We start from the raw sequence: 21,140 nt of genomic DNA on the forward strand, positions 1-21,140 counted from the left end.
CTTTGTGGCAATATTTAATAGCCTAGCTGGAACAATTTGTTTATTTCAAAATAGTTAATAAAAAAGATCATTTCATTGTATATGATAACTTTTCTTTACATCCAGAAGTGCTAACATAAACCTGATGGAATTGACATCTGTGAAGATGTCATCCTCATAAATGGCATTCCAGCTAATGAGGACGTCAGAAAATGAATACGGCAGTAAAATTATTTAAGTGAATATTCTTTGTTGTTAAGGACCAGAATGAATGAGTATGTTTATTTCATTATATTTAATGATTAAAAACATTAAATATATTTGAAATTCTAGCTGTGCTGTTATAGAATGTTTTTTGTTGTCTTAATCTGGATATATAATAAATGTTTACCCTACATCTGGGGGTTTAAAAAAAGGTTAACATGAAAAAGTTAATTTAGTGATGAGAAATGATCGACATGTCCATCACAATCTATCTCCTGAACACTGATTTTCACATTGCTAACACCAAATGTTTTTGAATCTACAGCTTTCTCTTGCTGAATTTATTCTAGTGATTTCTGAGGATTAGATTAGATTATTTACAGTGTGGAAACAGGCCCTTCGGCCCAGCAAGTCCACACCAACCTTCCGAAGAGCAACCCCGACCCATTCCTCTACATTTACCCCTTCACCTAACACTGCGGGCAATTTAGCATGGCCAATTCACCTAACCTGCACATTTTTGGGCTGTGGGAGGAAACCGGAGCACCCGGAGGAAACTCACACAGACACGGGGAGAATGTGAAAACTGTGCCTGAAGCGGGAATTGAACCCGGATCTCTGGCGCTGTGAGGCAGCAGTGCTAACCACCGTGCCGCCCTTTTATATTCTTAGCTGTTTAAATTCAGGAAAAGAAAATTCAGTTTGTCATTTTTTTTTCATGATTTACATTGCCTTTCTAAATAATCTAGTATGCTTTATATTTTGACTGATATTTCAAGACTATATAGAAATCTTCTTGTACCCTGTTCAATGGTACTTTTTTTTGAGCTATAGCAACCATAATTGTTTTTGCTGCTGAATCTGAATTTGATCTTGCTAGAACTTTGTAAACCTTTGTTTTATTTTGTCCTCATCAGTTAAAATAGCGTTACAGATACTGGAAATCAGAAACAACAGAAAAAAATGGAAACTAGCAAGTTGGATAGTACCCGCAGATGAAGAAGCAATGTTAATTTTTTGGGGGTTGTTCTTCATTAGAACTGCTGAAAAGACTCACATAGGAATAATGTACACCTTTGAATCATTTTTCATTATGTTATCTGTTATTGGTACTACAAATCTATTAGTCTACCTTTTTAATTGGTAGAGAAATGTAGAGTGAAAAATCAGGGCCTGTTGATCCTGCATTAGCAATGTGTGCCCAACAGAGGCCCAAGTCTATTCCAAAGTTAGGCTGCTATCTAAACATTTTGGTTGAACTTACTGGTACCTGTTACAATTCCACAGGCAACTTACCTTTTAAGGAGGGTAGCCTTGTGGGGATTGTAGTCTTACCAGCATTAATCTCTGGTACGTCCTGGGACAGGGAAAGCCAGCAGGAGCACTGGAGTGGTGTTGATTGAATCTATCAGAAGTGTGTGGAAAAGACAGAGCACTCATAACCTTCATTGCCTCACATTAAATTTTTAAGTAACTTGCATTGTTATACTTCCATAATAAATGTTAATTCCTGAGAAGAGAACTGTTGATCATCACTATCTATTTTGTCAAATACTTTTTATTCATTCACTTTCCATTGTTTTAGCAGAATATACCCACTGAGTTTTGTGATCAACCTGTTCTTCAAAAAGGATTGAACTTTGTACCGGCGTATTCATGTTCGGCTACCATTGTCCCTCCAACACAACCTGTGATGACTTTTCCTCCATCTGCAGTCACATCTGCTGTCACTGAATATCCTTTAGCTCAGGTGGTTTGTGACACTGACACAGGGAGAAGTCACTGCCCACAACAACAACTAAAGGAACAAGAGCTACTGAAGTGTATCCAATGTCATTCAACTCAAATGCATCAAGGGGAAGTGTTTCAGCAAGTGGCTTGGGAAGCGCAAGGGACTGATAAATCAGATACTGAGCAAAGTGATGGGACGAGTGAAGATGATCACATAAATTTTGTGGATATTACATCAGTAAAAGACACTAGTTGTCAGACCAGCTTTGACAAGCACACAAAACCTAAAAAGCAAAGTCCTGACAAAACAGCCAAGAAAGTGAAAACTATCAGATACTTGCTGAGTGAACTGAAGGCTGTAATTGTTGATCAAGGTAAGTGCAATAAATGCTAAATTTTCTTATTTTTGCAAGTAGAATATCTACTAACCACTCACTTAATCTTTTGCATGCACTGTGGCTTACGTTTTCCAATGCTATTCTGAAAGTTAGGCAGGAATTTAAAAAAGGAGGTCCTCGAGAGTAGTAATATCTGGATTACTCCCGGTGCTACTAGCTAGTGAGGGCAGGAATAGGAGGATAGAGCAGGTGAATGCATGGCTGAGGAGCTTGTGTACGGGAGAAGGATTCATATTTTTGGATCATTGGAACCTCTTTTAGGGGACAAGTGACCTGTACAAGAAGGACGGATTGCACCTAAATTGAAAGGGGAGTAATATATTGGCAGGGAGATTTGGAAGAGCTGGCAGAGAGATTTGCTAGAGCTGCTGGCGAGAATTTAAACTAGTAAGGTGGGGGGTGGGATCAAGGGAGATAGTGAGGAAAGAGATCAATCTGAGACTGGTACAGTTGAGAACAAAAGCGAGTCAAACAGGGCAGGCAGGGACAAAACAGAGAACAAGGTAGAACTGATAAACTATTTATTTCAATGCAAGGGGCCTAACAGGGAAGGCAGATGAACTCAGGGCATGGTTAGGAACATGGGACTGGGATATCATAGCAATTACAGAAACATGGCTCCGGGATGGACAGGGCTGGCAGCTTAATGTTCAAGGATACAAATGCTACAGGAAGAATAGAAAGGGAGGCAAGAGAGGAGGGGGAGTGGCGTTTTTGATAAGGGATAGCATCATAGCTGTACTGAGGGAGGATATTCCTGGAAATACATACAGGGAAGTTATCTGGACGGAACTGAGAAATAAGAACGGGATGATCACCTTTATTAGGATTGTATTTTAGACCCCCTAATAGTCAGAGGGAAATTGAGAAACAAATTTATAAGATCTGTTATCTGTAAGAATAGTAGGATGGTTGTGGTTGGGGATTTTAACTTTCCAAACATAGACTGGGACTGCCATAGTGTTAAGTATGTACAAGAAAACTTTCTGATTCAGTATGTGGATGTACCTACTACAGAAGGTGCAAAACTTGACCTACTCTTAGGAAATAAGGCAGGGCAGGTGACTGAGGTGTCAGTGGGGGAGCACTTTGGGACCAGCGACTATAATTCTATTTGTTTTAAAATAATGATGGAAAAGGACAGACCAGATCTAAAAGTTGAAGTTCTAAATTGGAGAAAGGCCAATTTTGACGGTATTAGGCAAGAACTTTGAAAAGCTGATTGGAGGCAGATATTCGCAGGTAAAGGGCTGGCTGGAAAATGGGAAGCCTTCAGAAATGAGATAACAAGAATCCAGAGAAAGTATATTCCTGTCAGGGTGAAAGGAAAAACTGGTAGGTATAGGGAAAGCTGGATGACTAAAGAAATTGAGGGTTTGGTGAAGAAAAAGAAGGAAGCATATGTCAGGTATAGACCAGATAGATCGAGTGAATCCTTAGAAGAGTATAAAGGAAGTAGGAGTATATTTAAGAGGGAAATCAGGAGGGCAAAAAGGGGACATTAGATAGCTTTGGCAAATAGAATTAAGGAGAATCCAAAGGGTTTTTACAAATACATTAAGGACAAAGGGGTAACTAGGGAGAGAATAGGGCCCCTCAAAGATCAGCAAGGTGGCCTTAGTGTGGAGCCTCAGAAAATGGAGGAGATACTAAACAAGTATTTTGCATCCGTATTTACTGTGGAAATGGATATGGAAGATATAGACTGTAGGGAAAGAGATGGTGACATCTTGAAAAATGTCCATATTACAGAGGAGGAAGTGCTGGATGCCTTGAAATGCATAAAGGTAGATAAATCTCTAGGACTTGATCAGGTGTACCCTCGAACTCTGCGGGAGGCTAGGGAACTGATTACTGGGTCTCTTACTGAAATATTTGTATCATCGATAGTCAGAGGTGAGGTGCCGGAAGACTGGAGGTTGGCTAATGTCGTGCCACTGTTTATGAAAGGTGGTAAGGACAAGCCAGGGAACTATAGACCAGTGAGCCTGATGTTGGAGGTGGGCAAGTTGTTGGAGGGAATCCTGAGGGACAGAATGTACATATATTTGGAAAGGCAAGGGCTGATTATGTATAGTTAACATGGTTTTGTGTGTGGGAAATCATGTCTCACAAACTTGATTGAGTTTTTTGAAGAAGTAACAAAGAGGATTGATGAGGGCAGAGCGGTAGATGTGATCTATGTGGACTTCAGTAAGGCGTTCGACAGGTTCCCCATGGGAGACTGGTTAGCAAGGTTAGATCTCACAGAATACAAGGAGAACTAGCCATTTGGAAACAGAACTGACTCAAAGGTAGAAGACGGAGGGTGATGGTGGAGGGCTGTTTTTTTAGACTGGAGGCCTGTGACCAGTGGAGTGCCACAAGGATCGGTGCTGAGTCCACTTCTTTTTGTCATTTATATAAATTATTTGGATGTGAGCATAAGAGGTATCGTTAGTAAGTTTGCAGATACACCAAAATTGGAGATGTAATAGACAGCAAAGAAGGTTACCTCAGATTACAACGGGATCTTGATCAGATGGGCCAATGGACTGAGACGTGGCAGATGGAGTTTAATTTAGATAAATGCGAGGTACTGCATTTTGGGAAAGCAAATCTTAGCAGGACTTATACACTTAATGGTAAGGTCCTAGGGAGTATTGCTGAACAAAGAGACCTTGGAGTGCAGGTTCATAGCTCCTTGAAAGTGGAGTCCCAGGTAGATAGATAGTGAAGAAGGCATTTGGTATGCTTTCCTTTCTTGGTCAGAGTATTGAGTACAGGAGTTGGGAGGTCATGTTGCGGCTGTACAGGACATTGGTTAGGCCACTGTTGGAATATTGCGTGCAATTCTGGTCTCCTTCCCATCGGAAAGATGTTGTGAAACTTGAAAGGGTTCAGAAAAGATTTACAAGGATGTTGCCAGGTTTGGAGGATTTGAGCTATAAGGAGAGGCTGAACAGGCTGGGGCTGTTTTCCCTGGAGTGTCGGAGGCTGAGGGATGACCTTTATAAAGGTTTACAAAATCATGAAGGGCATGGATAGGATAAATAGACAAAGTCGTTTCCCTAGGGTGGGGGAATCCAGAACTAGTAGGTTTAGGGTAAGAGGGGAAAGATATAAAAGTCACTTAAGGGGTAGCTTTTTCATGCAGAGGGTGGTACATGTATGGAATGAGCTGCCAGAGGAAGTGGTAGAGGCTAGTATAATTGCAACATTTAAAAGGCATCTGGATGGGTATATGAATAGGAAGGGTTTAGAGGGATATTGGCTGGGTGCTGGCAGGTGGGACTAGATTGGGTTGGGATATCTGGTCGGCATGGACAGATTGGACCGAAGGGTGTGTTTGCATGCTGTACGTCTCTGTGACTCTATGATGTTACATTCACCAAATTAAAATGTCTTTTGTCTGAGTAATTAGCCGAAAAAGTACATCTTTTTCGTTTATGAAATTTACATCAAATTTAGTTGTAATTCTCAGAAATTTCAAGATTATGGAAAGACCCCGGTAGATAGGAAAACCATAAAAGTGCCGCACTTGAATGAGAGAAAGGGAGAAAGCAGGATACTCTTGGCTAGTTAACATTTTTCTTTGAAGAATGTGAGATAGCAGTAGGAAATTTAGAAAATCGTTATATAATCTCACTGAGTAAGTGTTGTTTTGTGAAATTTGTGTTTGATAACTTATTTATTAGAGTTCTTTGACAATGTAACGTGGTTTGGATATGGAAGATCCAGTAGAAATAGGAGACTGGATCTAACAACTTTTTGGCTCCGTGCAAACGTTTTTTTGTTTTTGTTAGGTTTCTTGCCATATTTTGCCAAATGTACATTTATAAACTACATATCCTGCCCATATGGCATCCTTGAAAAGTCCCATTTCTCCACTCTACAAATTTATGTTAACGACTGGCTTCCCTTGCGCCTGCACCATCTTTGAAAACTTGTACGCTTGGAGAAATCCTATCTGTCTGGAACTGATTTAAAGTCTTAACTGAAAGATGTTGCAATGTTATGACAATCCAGGTCCGATATTCATTTATTTTTGGGCTTGAAAACACAGATTTCTGTCTCAAAAGGTGACAGCGCTATCAGACTCAATAAGTTGGTATTTTCTCAAGCAAAGCACTGTCAACATAGAAATAGGCAGAGTTATTGCAGATAAATTTTGATTGAACATTGATGTGGGAAAGACATAGATAAATAAATGACATTTCAAAGTTGTATTTGGGACAGTTTCCTTGAACAATATTTTGCAAATCCAACCAGGGATGAGGATGTTTTAGATCTATTAATGTGTAATGAGGCAGGTGGAATAAATTATGTAAAAGACCCTAAAAAGGTAGAATTTAGCGTTCAGTTTCAGAGGAATGCTGTGGGGCAATAGTAGGGAACCAGGAAATGGCAGAGTTGTTGAATAACTACTTTGTATCTATCTGTGCTGTCGAAGGTACTAATAACATTCCAAAATTATTAAATATTCAAGGGGCAAAATGAGGAGAGGAAATAAATAACTATTACTTCGAGGAAAAGTCCTCAAAAACTAACTGTGCTAAAGACTGCTAAGTTCCCTGGACCTGATGGGACACATCCTAGGACGTTAAAAGAAATAACTTGCACAGATGGGTGCATTGGTGGTAAAGAATCCTTAGAGTCGGATAAAGTTCCAGAGGTTTGAAAAACGTCAAACTGACAAAAACACTTGCTATTTTAAAAAGGGAGGAAACACAAAAAATGGGTAACAATGGGCTAGTTAGCTTAATATTTGTTACTAGGGAAGGTGAGAAAGAATTTAATAGAGTGTACAAAGATACGTAATATGATCAAGCAAAGTTCGCATGGCTAATTTACTGGAATTCTTTGAGGCAGTAATAAGCAAGATGGATAAAGGGAAGCAGTTGATATGTTATACATAAACTTTCATAAGGTGTTTGATAAGATACCACCACATTAGGCTACTAAAGATTGATGCCTATGCTGTTGAAGTTAGTATAGTAGTGTGGATAGAGGATTAGCTAACTAAAAAAAGAGTTGGGATAAAGGGGGTACTTTACAGGATGGTATCTTGTTACCAATGGAGTGCCACAGGAATCAATGCTGTTGCCATGATTATTTATAATATATATTAAATTACTTGGATGAAGTCAGTGGATATACTGTTACCAAATTTGTGAATGGCAAAAATAGGTGGTGAGATGGAAGTATAGGGTGATTCAGGGTCTGCAAAGTGATATAGACAGGCTAAATGAGTGTGCATATGCTTGGCAAATGGCATATAATGTGGGAAAATGTGCGGTTATGCACTTGGGCAGGAACAATAGCAAAGATGAATGTTATTTAAATAGAGAATAATTGCAGAAATCTACAGAACAGAGGGATTTGGGAATCATCAAGCATAAATCAAAAAGCTAGCATCCAAGTGCAGTGGACTTGACAGGGTAAAAGCTCAGAGGATGTTTCCCTTAATGGGGGAGTCTAGGACCAGAGCGCATAGTCTCAGAATAAATGGGTGCCAATTTAAGATTGAGGTGAGGAATTTTCTCTGGAGGGTTGAGACTCTTTCGGACTCCTTGCCACATCATGCTGTGGACCAGATTCCTTGTGTATATTTAAGACTGAGAAAGAGAGATTCTTGATCATTAGGGGCATCAAGGGTTCTGGACAAAGGGCAGGAAAATGGACTAAAGGAATAACAAATCAGTATTAATCCTATTGAATGGTGGAACAAGCTCAAGAGGCTGATCAATCTACTCCGATTTCTGTTTCTTATCATCTTAAGGCTTAGGAGCATAACTGAATAGTTTTAGGTCCCTGATTTAAGGAAAAATATTGTGCCATTGGAGATAGTACGGAGAAGGATCATGAGGCTGATCTTAGGTCTGGGAGGGAGGGACTGTCCTATCAGTAAAGGAATCAAGGATTATAGCGAAAACACAGGGAAGTGGAGTGGAGTAGAAGATCAACCAAGATCTCATTGAATGGTGGAGTAGCTTCAGTGGGCAGAATGGCCTACTGCTTTGTCATCTGGTCTTAAATGTGGGGGACAGTCACTTGACATTACTCTCCAAAAAAACCGGGAATATGTAAACTCTTCAATTGCTGGAAGGATTTTTGGCTGTTCCCTAAAAGAACTCTAATTCTATGGAAAGTGAAATTGTATGAGGACTTTAAAAGAGGAATACAAGAGACATGTTTCTCTACAGTTTAAATTGCTTACAAAGATGGTGTTTAGTTAAGTGTCTCAGTCAGTGTTAAGTTGGTATAGGGTGTTGGTGAGGGATGTTGAGGGCTATAAGAGTCTAATGTGTAAGAAAGCAATGGAGAAAAAGTCCCAGAAAATCAAGGTGGGCCTTTTAAACTAGCCTGCCTCAGCACACACAAGCCCCTATGGCAGCCTCAAAATGCATTTGTCAGCAGAGAGCCTGACTCCATGTACTTCTGCCCATCCAGGGTCAAAAATCCCACCTTTTGGGTGAGTTTCTCCTGAGGTGGTGGTTTGGACAGGTGGGGGCACGGTGAGCTGGTAAACCTCCGATACTTGACTCAGAAGCAAAACCATAGATCATCGAATCCCTAGATTGTGACCATTCAGCCCAACAAGACCACACCAACTCTCCAAAGAGCGTCCCGTTCCGACTCTTTGAGCTAAGCAGCTACATCTGATTAATGTTGGATAAATATTTTGAATTGAAACCATGATCTAGTACCTTATAGGGTAAGATGTGCATTGATATGGATCAAGTATTAATATGCAACATATATTGATAGGATTTGTTAATGTCTTTTTATTGGCAGATGACTCTGAGGCTCACAGATTGATAATGGAACTGGAGGATAGTATCTCTCTACTACCAACTGTGATTGGAAGCACAAATGTACAAGCAGAAATAGCTCTGAGTCTCCAACCTCTACGCAGTGAGAATGCACAGCTGCGTAGGTTAGTAATATTTCTATCTTAATGTCTGTTTTGCACTTTTTATTCCTTTTAATTTTCCTCCCTTGACTGTCAAACTAAAATACCAGTCAGTGGAAGGAATCACAAGTACAGGCAACAAGCATCTTACTAGTTCCATTTCATACTGCAAGATAAATATGATTTGCTGATCAGCTTTTGAGATGGGATTCCACTCCCAGGCTGAGCTCTCACTATCAGTTTTGTTTTGTTTCCATGGAAATCCTTGAGGAATTTTGGAATGATCCAATCCTTCTATCCTTTTCAGATTTCTAACATGTAGATCAGTTTGCTATTGTTGATGCTATGTAAGAATGTCTTTTTTAAAAATAATTTTAATGTATTTTCCAATTAACCTCTTCAAACATATTACACACCTCTGGAGCAGGTGGTGCTTGAATCCAGGTCAGAATGTCTACAAAAACGAAGCTTAATGTGCACCATCTGGTGCTCAATATTACTTTGAAGTGACACAATTTAACAAGCTCCTTTTCCTTGACATTATAGTTGAAATCTGCAAATGTGTTATCTGCTCTCTGCTGAAGCTTGCCTTCTTTGGCCTGAGCCATTTGCTCACACTGCAAGCTTTATATAGAAATGTGTTGCTTCAACGCTATAACTGTGAGAAAGTGGTTATCCTGATTTGATTACTGCTCATTGTGTATTGGATGTATTCATGAATGGGTGTTAGCTGTGTCTTTTGGGCCTTAAAACTGTCCAGTCTACTCTTTACCTTAAAAAGTGTAAGGTATCTCAAAGACCTGGATAACTGGTGAAGCTTGTCATTTCACATTGTTACTATGCATCCACAACATGAATGGTACTTACCGCTAGTAGGACACTGCTGTCAAGCCAATTAGAAAGGTGAAGGTGATAAGTCAGAGGTCGTGGTACACATTGGGACCAATGACACTGGTAAAATTAGGGATAAGGTTTTGCATCAAGTATTCAGGGAGCTAAGCAGTATATTAAAAAGCAGGACCTCAAAGATCTCTGGAATACTCATGGTGACACATGCTAGCAAGCACAGAAATGGCAGAAGAGGCCAGATGAATACATGACAAAATGTGGTGCTGAAAAAGCACAGCAGGTCAGGCAGCATTCGCGGAGCAGGAAAATCAATGTTTTGGGCATAAACCCTTCATCCGGAATGTGGAGGGGGAATGGAGCTGAGATAAATGTGGGGGTGGGAAGGTAGCTGGAAAGGCGATAGGTTGATGCAGGTGGGGGTAATTTTCATAAGTCAGGGGAGAGTGGAAGCAAATAGGTGGGAAGGAAGATGGACAGAAAGGACAGGTCAAAAGGGTTGGATCTGGAATAACGTGGGAGGGAGGGGAGATTTGGAGACTAGTGAAGTCCATGTTGATGCTGTGTGGTTGAAGGGTCCAAAGGAAGAAGATATGGTGTTCCTCCTCCAGTTGTTGGGTTACTTTGATTTGATGGTGGATGAGGCCCAAGACTTCCATGTCCTTGGGGGAGTGGGAGGGGAACACATGGCTCAAGCATTAGCACAGGATAGTGGGTTTTAGATTCCTGGATGACTGGAGTGGTTTCTGGGGAAGGTAGGTCCTGTGCAGGTGGGATGGTCTGTGTTTGAACCAGAATGGGACCAACATCCTTGCAGATAGGCTTTCTACTACTGTTAGGAGGACTTTAAATTAGTTTGGCAGGAGGACGGGAGAGAAAGCAATAGTACAATAGCAATATAGTGAAGGAACTAAGTCAGACAGAGTTCAGCCAAATTGAGTTTTAAGGGAGTAGGCTTTTAGGGATGACCCTTATTTTAAATGGTAGGAGTATTATACATAAGGCAGATGAGTTAAGAGTGTGAATTAACACATGAAATTGTGATATTGTTGCCATCACATAGACATCATTGAGGGAGGGGCAGGACTGGCTGAAATAACTCCATGAAGGCCGGTATCCGATCACAAGTCACCCTTTAGTTACATGAGCATAGCACACCTAGCTCTCAACCAGTTCCTAGAGTGAGTAGAACCCTTGACACTCCTTTTTTTTTCCAAACCCTGCCATTCAAACAGTTTACAGGGACATGAGGACAAACCTCAAATCCCAGTTTCACATAAAGATATAAAGAGACAACAGCAATGACAGTTGTACATTCGACAACACTCCTATTTATATCTGTCAGCCAGGACTCCCTGATTGGATCAGATTAACAGCCCAATCAGGGAATTGTATTCTATGAGGTCCACCTGACTGACTTCATTCCACTAGCAACTCAACATTCCAGGGTATACGATCTTCAGGCAAAATGGGTGATTATATAAAAGAGGAGATGATGTCGCATTATTAATCAAAGTGGGACATTATCTTGGAAGGGTATTCAAATGAAGCATTGTAGGCAGAGATTAGGAGTAAAGGGGTAGTCATACTGCTGGGAGTATGTTATAGGCTCCCAAACAATCAACAGGCAATAGAAAAGCAGAGACATCTGTAAAAACAATACTAATAGGGAATTTGGGAGATTCAAACTCTGCCAAAATTACACAGGATAGTCATAGTTCAAAAGGGTTTAGATGGTGCAGATTTCTTGAAATGTATAGAGGAAAACTTTTTCGGTCAACATGTAGAAATTCCAACAAGGGACAGTGCTGTGCTGGTTCTAATTCAGCCAGATGGTACATGGGGTGGCAGTGGGAAGCATTTTAGTGATATTGACCACCACACAATACAATGTTAAATTTGTTATGGAAAAGGAAAAAGATGATCTGCAAAAAATAGGTTTGGATTAGGGAAGATAGAGCTTATTAAAATAAGGCACGATTTGGGCAAAGTAGATCGGTGGGAAAATCTTCAGTGGAAGTGTGTGTGTGTGTGTGCTCAAAAAGGCCCAATATGTTCCCTTTAGGGAAAAATTTGGGAGCAACACACCTAGAGATCTCTGGATGTCTATGAATATTTACAATTGGATAAGATGATGGGCTTTTAGTAGGTACAAAGGGAGTACATCAATGGAGGAGTATAGAAAGTGTAAAGGTCAACTTAAGAGCAAGTGGGCCAGCAAAGAGAAGGAATGAGGAAACACTGATGGGTAAAATTGGGGAGAACCCCAAGATATTCACTCCATTAGGAGAGGGGGATAAACAGTGAAAGAACAGGGCCTATCAAAGACCATGGGGCCAAATTGTGGACATGGAACTGGAGGGTATTGGTAGGACGTTAAACAAGTATTTCACACTTGACTTTACTCAGAGGAGGAAAGATGTAGATATAGAATTCAGGAAGAGAGACTTTGAAGTTCAAGATTGGCTGTTTAATGAGGTCGAAGGGCCTCAGTTACAGGAGGATATAGATGGGTTGGTCAGATAGACAGATTAACGGAAATTAACCTTGAAAAGTGAGAGAAAAGCACTTTGGAAGAAGTAACAGGATAAAGAGGTACTCGATGAATGGCAGGATATAAGGAAACTCACAGGGTGCTTGTCTATCGTCCCCTGAAGGTGGCAGGAGAGGTAAAGAGAACTTAGGAAGACATATGGAATACTTAGCCAACATCAGTTGTGGTATAGATAATTAGAGTAGGGAGGTCATGCTGGAACTGTACAAAACTTTGATTCAGCCACTGCTAGAGTATTGTCCAAGTCTGATTGCCTCACTATAGGAAGGATGTAATAGCACCGGTGGGATGCAGAGGAGATTCACGAGGATGTTGTCTGGGATGGAGCATTTTTAGTTGTAAAGAGAGGCTGGAGAGGCTTGGTTATTAAAGCAAAATATACTGAGGGAAGATCTGATTGTGATGCGAAAGTTTGAGGAGCATGGACAGGGTGGATAGGAAGCATCGTTCACTTAGTTTAAGGGTCATTAACATGCGGGCATAATTTTAAGGTCAAGGGTTGGAAGTTTGGAGTGCATTTGTGGAAACATTTTCACCTAGAGAATGGTGAGAATCTGGAATGCACTGGTTGGGGGTAGTAGAGGTGAAAAAGCAGGCAAGCTTTTAAAGAAAATGTGAGTGAGCTCTTGAAATGTTGCAGCATTCAAGGCTATGGGCCAAATGCTGGAATTTGAGTTAAGTGTAGATAGGTCAGCACAGACTTGATGAGCCAAAGGGATTGTATGGCTGTACAAATAGATGCAATAGATACAAGAATTCTGCAGCAAGTAACTCACCTCTGTCCACGTCTAGAAGCCATAAGTCAGAGAAGTGTGATGGAATACACCCCACTTGCTTGGATGAGTGCAATTCTAGTAACACCCTAGTAATCCACAATAAAACAGCTTGCTTGATTGCTACCGCATCCACTCCCTCTATCACTTCAGTTCAGTAGCAGCAGTGTGTATCATCTACAAGATGCACTGCAACAATTTACCATAGCTCCTGAGACAGCACCTTCCAAACCAATAACCACTTCCACTAAGAAGGACAAGGACAATAATTACATTGGAACTCTACAACCTGCAGCTTCCCCACTGAGCCACTCATCATCCTGACTTGGAAATGTATTGCCATTGTTTCAGTGTCACTGGGACTGGACTCTGAAATATCATAGATCTCCTTGCAGCACATGGACTGCAACGGTTCAAGAAGACAGCTGACCAGGGTGAGGGCAGCTATATATGTTTGGCTAGACCAGCATTTATTGCCCAATGATGCCCACCTGCCATGAATTAATTAATACAAAATATAATTCTTATCAGGAGGTAACAAATAAATGGGAACAAGGGCTGTAATGTATTTGGATTTCTGAAATCCTTTTGGTCAGAATTTAACATTGTAGTCCCTTTATCTTGAGGTAACCTGGGATAAAATAATTAAGGTGTCAGGGGTAGTGTATTAGAGTAGACAGAGGACTGGCTCACAAATAGAAGACGAAGTTGAAATGGGTAAGGCAATTTTGGGATGGCAGTGCCATCGGACTCACTGCTGGGGCCACTGATATTTCCAATATATAAATGACTTGGATGAGGGAAGTGAATATATTGCCATCAAGTTTGCAGATGACACAAATACTAGGAAACCAGATAGTGATTTCACAGGGCTTCCACAGGATAGATGTAGACTAGTCAAGTAAGTGGACAGAATCTTGGCAGATGGAATATAATGGGAAAATATGGGGTATTCCACTCTGGCAAGAAAAATAGAAAAGAATAGAGAAGTAGAATATATTTTAAACAGGGTAGGCAGTGCAGAAGGCTGGAGTACAGGGGATATCTGGAGTCCTCTGGTATGCATCACAAAAAGCTAGTACACTAAGTTCAATAAATAATAGTGAAGGCAAATGGATTGTTGGTCAGTATTTCAAAGGAATGAAGTATAAAAATGGGAGATCTTGCTAAGTTATACAAGGCATTATTAAGGAAGTAACAGCTGAATATTTGGAAAATCGTAATCTAATCAAGTAGTGTCAGCATAGCTTCATGAAAGGGATACTGTGTCTGATTGAGAGTTTTTCGAGCAAGTTTCAACGAGAGTGGAAAGAAGGGATCAAGTAGATGTATTTTATTTGGTCTTTGAGAGGTACCCAACAAGGTACCTCTCAAAAGTTGTCATAAAATAAGAGCCTATTGTGTTGGAAGTGGTATTTTAGCAAGAATAGAGAATTAGCTCATGGATAGGAAACAGCAAGTGGGAATAAGGGGTTCTTTTTCAGGTTGATGACTAGTTGGGTTCCATAGGGATCAGTGGTGAAAGCATGACCGTTTACAATATATATTAATGACTTGGAGGAAGAAAATTAATTTTACTGTAACTAAATTTACAGATGACACACAGATGGAAATACTAATTGCAAAAGAGATCTTAACGGTTTAAAGAGGGAGATAAATAGGTTAAGTAAGCAGGTAAAAAGTTGTCAAATAATCTAGGAAAATGTGAAGTTGCCCATTTTGGAAGGTAGAACAAAAAAACAGTATTTTACATGCTGAAACCCATAACACAAAAGGACTTGGGTGTATTTATGTTCGAAGTGCAGACAGCACATAGGTGCAACAGGTAATCAGGAAGGCTAATGAATTGTTCGTCCTTATTTCAAGGGAGTTGGCATATAAGAGTAGGGAAGTTTTTCTGCGACTCTACAAAGTTCTGGTGAGACCACATCTGGAGTACTGTGAGCAGTTTTCGACTCCTTAATTGAGGAAAGATACAATTTCATTGGAGGCAGTTCAGAAAAGTTCAATAGCAAGATCCCTGATTTGGAGGGATATCTTGTCAGCACAGATCAAATAGTTTGGGACTCGACTCACTGGAATCTAGAAGAGTGAGAGGTGATCTAATTGAAACATATAGGATTCCAGGACAAGTTGTGCCAGCTTTATTAGCAACCCATTCGCTGCCTTTAAATATTCACTTCTACCATTGGTGTTCCATTGATGCAGTAAGTAACATGTACAAAGTACACTGCAATAACTTATCAAGGCTTTTTTGACAGCATCTCCCAAACCATGATCTCCTCAAGGCCATGTGGCACATACAAACATCATTATATGTCGGTTACACACTGCCTGATCTGGAAATATATCATAATTCTTTCATCGCCATTAGATTAAAATCCTAGAGCTCCCTCCCTAACAACACTTCGGGGATACCTTCACCATACTACAATGGTTCAAGAAGACTGCTCACCACCACCTTAGGGCAACAAGGGATGGGCAATAGAAGCTGGTTTTGCCCCAGTGGCCACACCCTAAGAATGGATTTTTAATTAATATTCCTTTTGATATTCAATGTAATTATTAATTTTAACAGTTGTAGATTTGCTGCTGTTAAACCAAAGCATGTAGTTTCATTTGTATAAATTCAATTCACAAAAGATTCATTCTACTATAGCCATTTGTCTGTGAATGAAATCAAGGCTTTTGAGCCAGAAATAAAATCAGCAATGTTGAAATTACTCCGTATATCTGGTGATATCTGTGGAGCGTGAGAACTGTTCTGATGAAAGGTCATTTATTTGAAACAATGGGCTGAACCTTTCCTGAACAGCAGCAATTACTAAGAAGCTCACTACCTTGAGGGGTACAACTAAACCATCATTTCCAATCTGCTCAAATGCACCAATCACAGTTCATCTCCAATGGTTCCCAAGTGTCCATGTTGATGGTCTCACCTTGTCCTGTAATTGAGGAATGTGGACTGATAGTGTAACTTTCAAATTTTATTTTTTTGTTCAAAAGGCTGATACAGCAGGTATAGGAATTAATCCACCATTGCAAAGGCTCCAGTAGGGTGAATTTTGAAAAATAATAATTCTGAAAAATAGCTGGACTGAATGAAAGCAGATGTGGATCTTGATGCAGTCATGTTGGAGTGCCCTAAAACCTTGCAACCTCCATTGAACTCATTATAAGCAGAATACAAATGTTGAGAGTTGTTGTTATGATACAGCTTATTGTTCGCATTACTAGTTTCACTTGTAATCTTGGGTCTTAAATGAGTGGCATATAATGTGCTCGATGCAACGGTGTTAAATCAATGTGATATATTATTTCAGTCAAATGTAATGTTGATACTGGCAGAAAGATTCAAACAGAGCTGCACGTGGCATTAAACAATCTACTTGCTTGTTTACTTGAAGCAAGAAGGTGTTCTTGTAAAATTGAAAAATTTAAAGTTAGAATGGAATTAGAACTTTTTTTGCTTTATTTTTGTTCCTTTATAAGAAATGCTGTCCCATTTGCTGTCTAACTTTCAATTGTACTGTTACTTTTCCAAAATGAATTGGATTGTTCCATAAGTAAGTTAAATGGAAGTATTTTAATTCAGTGGAAGATCTTCAACAATAATAACAATTACTCTCCTTACCGAATCTTTATAACATCAAAAATATCTCATACTACTTGTATGGTGGTGGGTGCAGGGGCTAAAACAGGTAATGTGCCCTTTTGTACCAGGGAAAGTAAGTTCCCTCTGCAGACAAGATATGATTTCTTCTGGGCAGTCAGCTAATGTTGCAGCTTTGTTCATTGCAAATATCTGGGCTCTTTGTATTTTTACTACCAGAATATATTTGAGAATTTCCAGCATTTTTTGTTTTTTTTATTTCAGATCTCCAGCAGATGCAATATTCTACTTTGGGTTTAAATGTTGTTACTACATCTTGAATTTTTCCTCTCAATTTAAAATGTTAGCTTTTATTTAGCATATTTTGAACACTGGTAAACATTTGCTGTAGATCTGATTTTAGTTCTAAATGTAAGTTTGTTCTTCCTTTTTCTACTTTGTAGACGATTAAGGATATTAAACCAGCAACTTCGAGAACGGGAAAGAGCTGAAAAAGACTCCAGATCTGGAGAAAATAACTTTGAAGGTGTATACCTCATTTACTTATTTTTAATAATTATATTACAACCGAAAGCACATTCCTGAATCCTTGCAATTATATAATCTGAAAGCAACTAAGTTTATTTATTTAAAAAAAAAACATATTTCCTAGGAAATCAGAGACTAGTGCATTGTTTTTTGTGCTGAGTACCTTTAGAAGTAAACTTAAAATAACAATAACGCAAACATATTTGCCTGTAAATTATGTTGATTACCACAATAGTTAAAATTTTAGATTCTCAGGAAAATCTCTAACTTCATATTGGTTGATCATTTAGACACATAAAAATGCAGCTTTGTGAGCAGTGAGGCTGAGTGCTTAACTGTGAGGATTTTATAAGTGAGAGAATTCAGTGCAGTAAGGGAGGAGATGCAATTCTGTCTTTTCATAAAAAGGAATGGCCCAAGGGGAAGCAGCTGGAGATGGAGAGACCCAGTAGCTGCAGCTTGGAGGTATTAATTTAGGTGAGTGGGTAGGTGATTGATTTTAAGTTGGTTTTTCTCCCTCTAAACTGGGACAATAGCTTGAACTGGTCTATAGGCATGCAGCTGTTCCAATGTTCTGAACACAGCCATCAGTGATGGCAGGATTGACTCCCAGATCCGGAAGTCACTGCTGCACACGGGCCAACCGCTAAGAAAATTAGAGGGAACACTGCTGGTGAGACTATACCTGGAATATTGTTTGCAGCTTTGGTCTCCATCCCTAAGAAATGATATATTACCACAGGGAGTGCAGTGAAGGTTCGCCAGTCTAACTCCTGGGATGGAAAGTCTGTCCTACGAAGAGAGACTAAGGAAACTGAATCTGTATTCTCTATAATTTAAAAGAATGAGGTGATGTAATGGAAACATGTTAAATTCTTAAATTGCTAGACCAAGTAAATGTACAAAGAATGTGTCCCCTGACTAGGGCATCTAGAACTAGGGTCTCAGTTTCTCAACAAAGCGATTACCATTTAGAAAAAAGGAATATCTTCATTTGGAGGGTAGTGAATCTTTGGAATACTCTGCCTCCAAAAGTCTTTTGAAACTCAGTAATTGGGTTTATTCAAAAGGAAATTGATTCCACAATACTAATTAATGGATATGGGGATGGGACAAGAAAACAAGTTTTAAGGTAGATGTCACCCATGATCTAGAATGATGATACGGGCCATAAGGGGCCAAACAGTCACCTCCTTGTAGGTTGTTGTATATAATTCTCAGATGTGGGTCATCAGAGGAATTGCCAGAGGGTGGTGCATCTATGGAATGAACTGCCAGAGAAAGTGGTAGAGGCAGGTCAATTACAACATTTTAAAAGACATTTGGACAGGTGCATAAATAGGAAAGGTTTAGAGGATATGGTCCAAACACAAGCAAATGGGACTGGTTCAGTTTAGGATGCCTGGTCGGTATGACAAGTTGACTAAAGGGTCTGTTACTGCCCTGTGGACTCTATGACTTTATAAACATAAGTTCAGGGTTCTGTGATTCTCTATTATTTACTTGGTATGAAAAGGTAATGTACGAATAAACTATCTCAAGTTAATGCTGTGGCAGAAATGTGGCTAATTTGGAACTTAATATAAAGGGGTGCTGGATTTATTTTAATAAAGTCTGAATTGTTGAAATAAAATGTCAAAAGTAAGGATAATAAATCAAATCAATACAATATAAAATAAAACACCTGCATTCTACTGCTCAGTTAAGTCGAATTTTATGTATTTTTCATTTCTTGATTTTTAACATACCAAAATTCTTTTGGGCATGCAAGTGTTTTTTTTGCATTCAGTGGGAAAGGAAATTGGATGGGCTAAGAAATTACTTGCTTTTACATTACTTATTTTATTGTACTTTTTAATACAAATGTCATAACCTTTGTCTTTGATTCTTTTGCTCTTGCTCTCTCTCATTTTGCAGTGATTTCCTTGCAGTCCATGAATACAACATTGCAGGCTCAGCTGACAGAGTCTCTGAAGGGGCTGGAGTCTTTGCAAAAGAAAAATGAAGAACTGATGAATGTAATAGATAAACAGCGAGAGGAGAACAAACAGCTACTCAAATTAGTGCAGGGGAAAGAACAGGATCTTTTTCAGAAGAGCCAACAATGTGAGATGGACACAACTCGAGTCAAAATTGGTAGGTCAGATTTTTTTTTAAACTTTATTAAGAAATGTTAAAAATGACAATGAGTGTTACTAGATTGAAGCATAAATTCTTACTGAATTAGTGTTACTCCTATAGAAGTAGGTGAAGCCTTGACAAAAATGCGAAACATTCAGCTTAAGTTGGAGGCTTCCGAGAAGGAAAATCAAATTTTGGAAATAACACTTCGACAACGTGATGCAGAAGTGAACAGATTACGAGAACTAACCAGGTAACTTTTTAATGTAAATTATTCATCACATTTTTTCTTCAATATTTAAAAAATAAAGTAGTTTTTATTTCCAAATGTGCTTTTAAATTTGTTGCACCTTTTTTTAATTCCATAGTGCTTGTGTGAGAAGTACATTGATGTGTTAATGTATCTATGCTTGGAATAATAAGTCGTTTGATCTTCATCTCAACGGTGGGAGACAGTCTTTCGAGGGAGGAGAGTTCCTTGCCTGCTAGTATTCTAGTAATCTGCTGGAAAATTGAGATTGTTAGCCTTGCCTGTCTGAATGTATAACTTCTGTGGTTTGCATTTTTGCCGTGAAATGTGTTTAGGATAATTGTTGCAATTTCTACAGTTCCAGGTAAATTATTTGTATGTTACAATTTGTCTCATAAGTGCTTCTGGTTTGTTGTGGGAGGTCTTACCTGGATTGTGGATGAACATTTTGGCAACTGGCAGTGAGAGATATGCGAGTAGCTTATTGAGGAGGACAGAAGTGCTTCAGTAATGTGTTGAAAGTCAACATGCAGAAATGCAACATTCACATCAACTCCTAGGCAATTATCATGTTGGATTCAACAAGTTAAAAGTAGAATTTGTGAGAAGGATCTCAACGTTTTGAAATCCAGTGATTATAAATAGAGAGGAAAAACAAGAGCAGTGAAAAGAACAAACCATGCCCCAAACAAATTAGATGTGACCAGATATCTCACATAACAACAAATGTCCACTGTGTGACATTAAAGTTTGTAGATTCTGAATTGGCTTCATCAGCCATCTTCTGACCTATTGAAGATAATTGTCCTTGTCTCAGCGATAGCATGCTTGGCTTTATGGAATTACGAGATTTGTCAATATCTTTTGTCTCAACATTACCACTCACCACGTTTGTTAAACTAATTAATTATCACTCCTGGTTTACAATGTGATGATCAGAGGTCTAAAGCAGAACAGAATCCATTCTTCCTGCTTATAAGCATATTTCCCTGTTATCCTTAGAAAATCTGTTGCTCCAAGACTAGATGTGGTCAATATAATTGAATGTAATTATTAACTCTAACTTTCTAACATGTAATAGTGCACAGGATTTTATGTCTGAAGGGAGTGATGTGGAGTGAAGGATTGTAATCCAGCCCTTGTGGAATATTTGGCTTTGTCTGGCAATCCTTTCTCTTATGATCAGACTCTAAATCCATTTGGGATATGTCTCGAAGCTCTACATTGAGCTGAATGAGAGGATTAATA

At 39.2% G+C, this 21,140-nt stretch overlaps 1 protein-coding gene across 1 annotated transcript in view; it reads left to right on the forward strand.

The window, feature by feature from the left end:
* Window positions 1-21,140, forward strand: part of ccdc14 (coiled-coil domain containing 14) — a 50,731-nt gene that overhangs the window by 18,815 nt on the left and 10,776 nt on the right. Inside the window, exons 8-12 of the mRNA XM_043693742.2 lie at window positions 1,772-2,288; window positions 9,090-9,231; window positions 17,437-17,519; window positions 19,439-19,657; window positions 19,763-19,895. Of these exons, the coding sequence (XP_043549677.1) occupies window positions 1,772-2,288; window positions 9,090-9,231; window positions 17,437-17,519; window positions 19,439-19,657; window positions 19,763-19,895 (1,094 nt within the window). The remainder of the gene's footprint in view (window positions 1-1,771; window positions 2,289-9,089; window positions 9,232-17,436; window positions 17,520-19,438; window positions 19,658-19,762; window positions 19,896-21,140) is intronic.

This window comes from Chiloscyllium plagiosum, unplaced genomic scaffold, assembly GCF_037043375.1.
Source record: "Chiloscyllium plagiosum isolate Xiang-an unplaced genomic scaffold, Cpla_swu_hap1 HiC_scaffold_7, whole genome shotgun sequence".
Classification (NCBI taxonomy): domain Eukaryota; kingdom Metazoa; phylum Chordata; class Chondrichthyes; order Orectolobiformes; family Hemiscylliidae; genus Chiloscyllium; species Chiloscyllium plagiosum.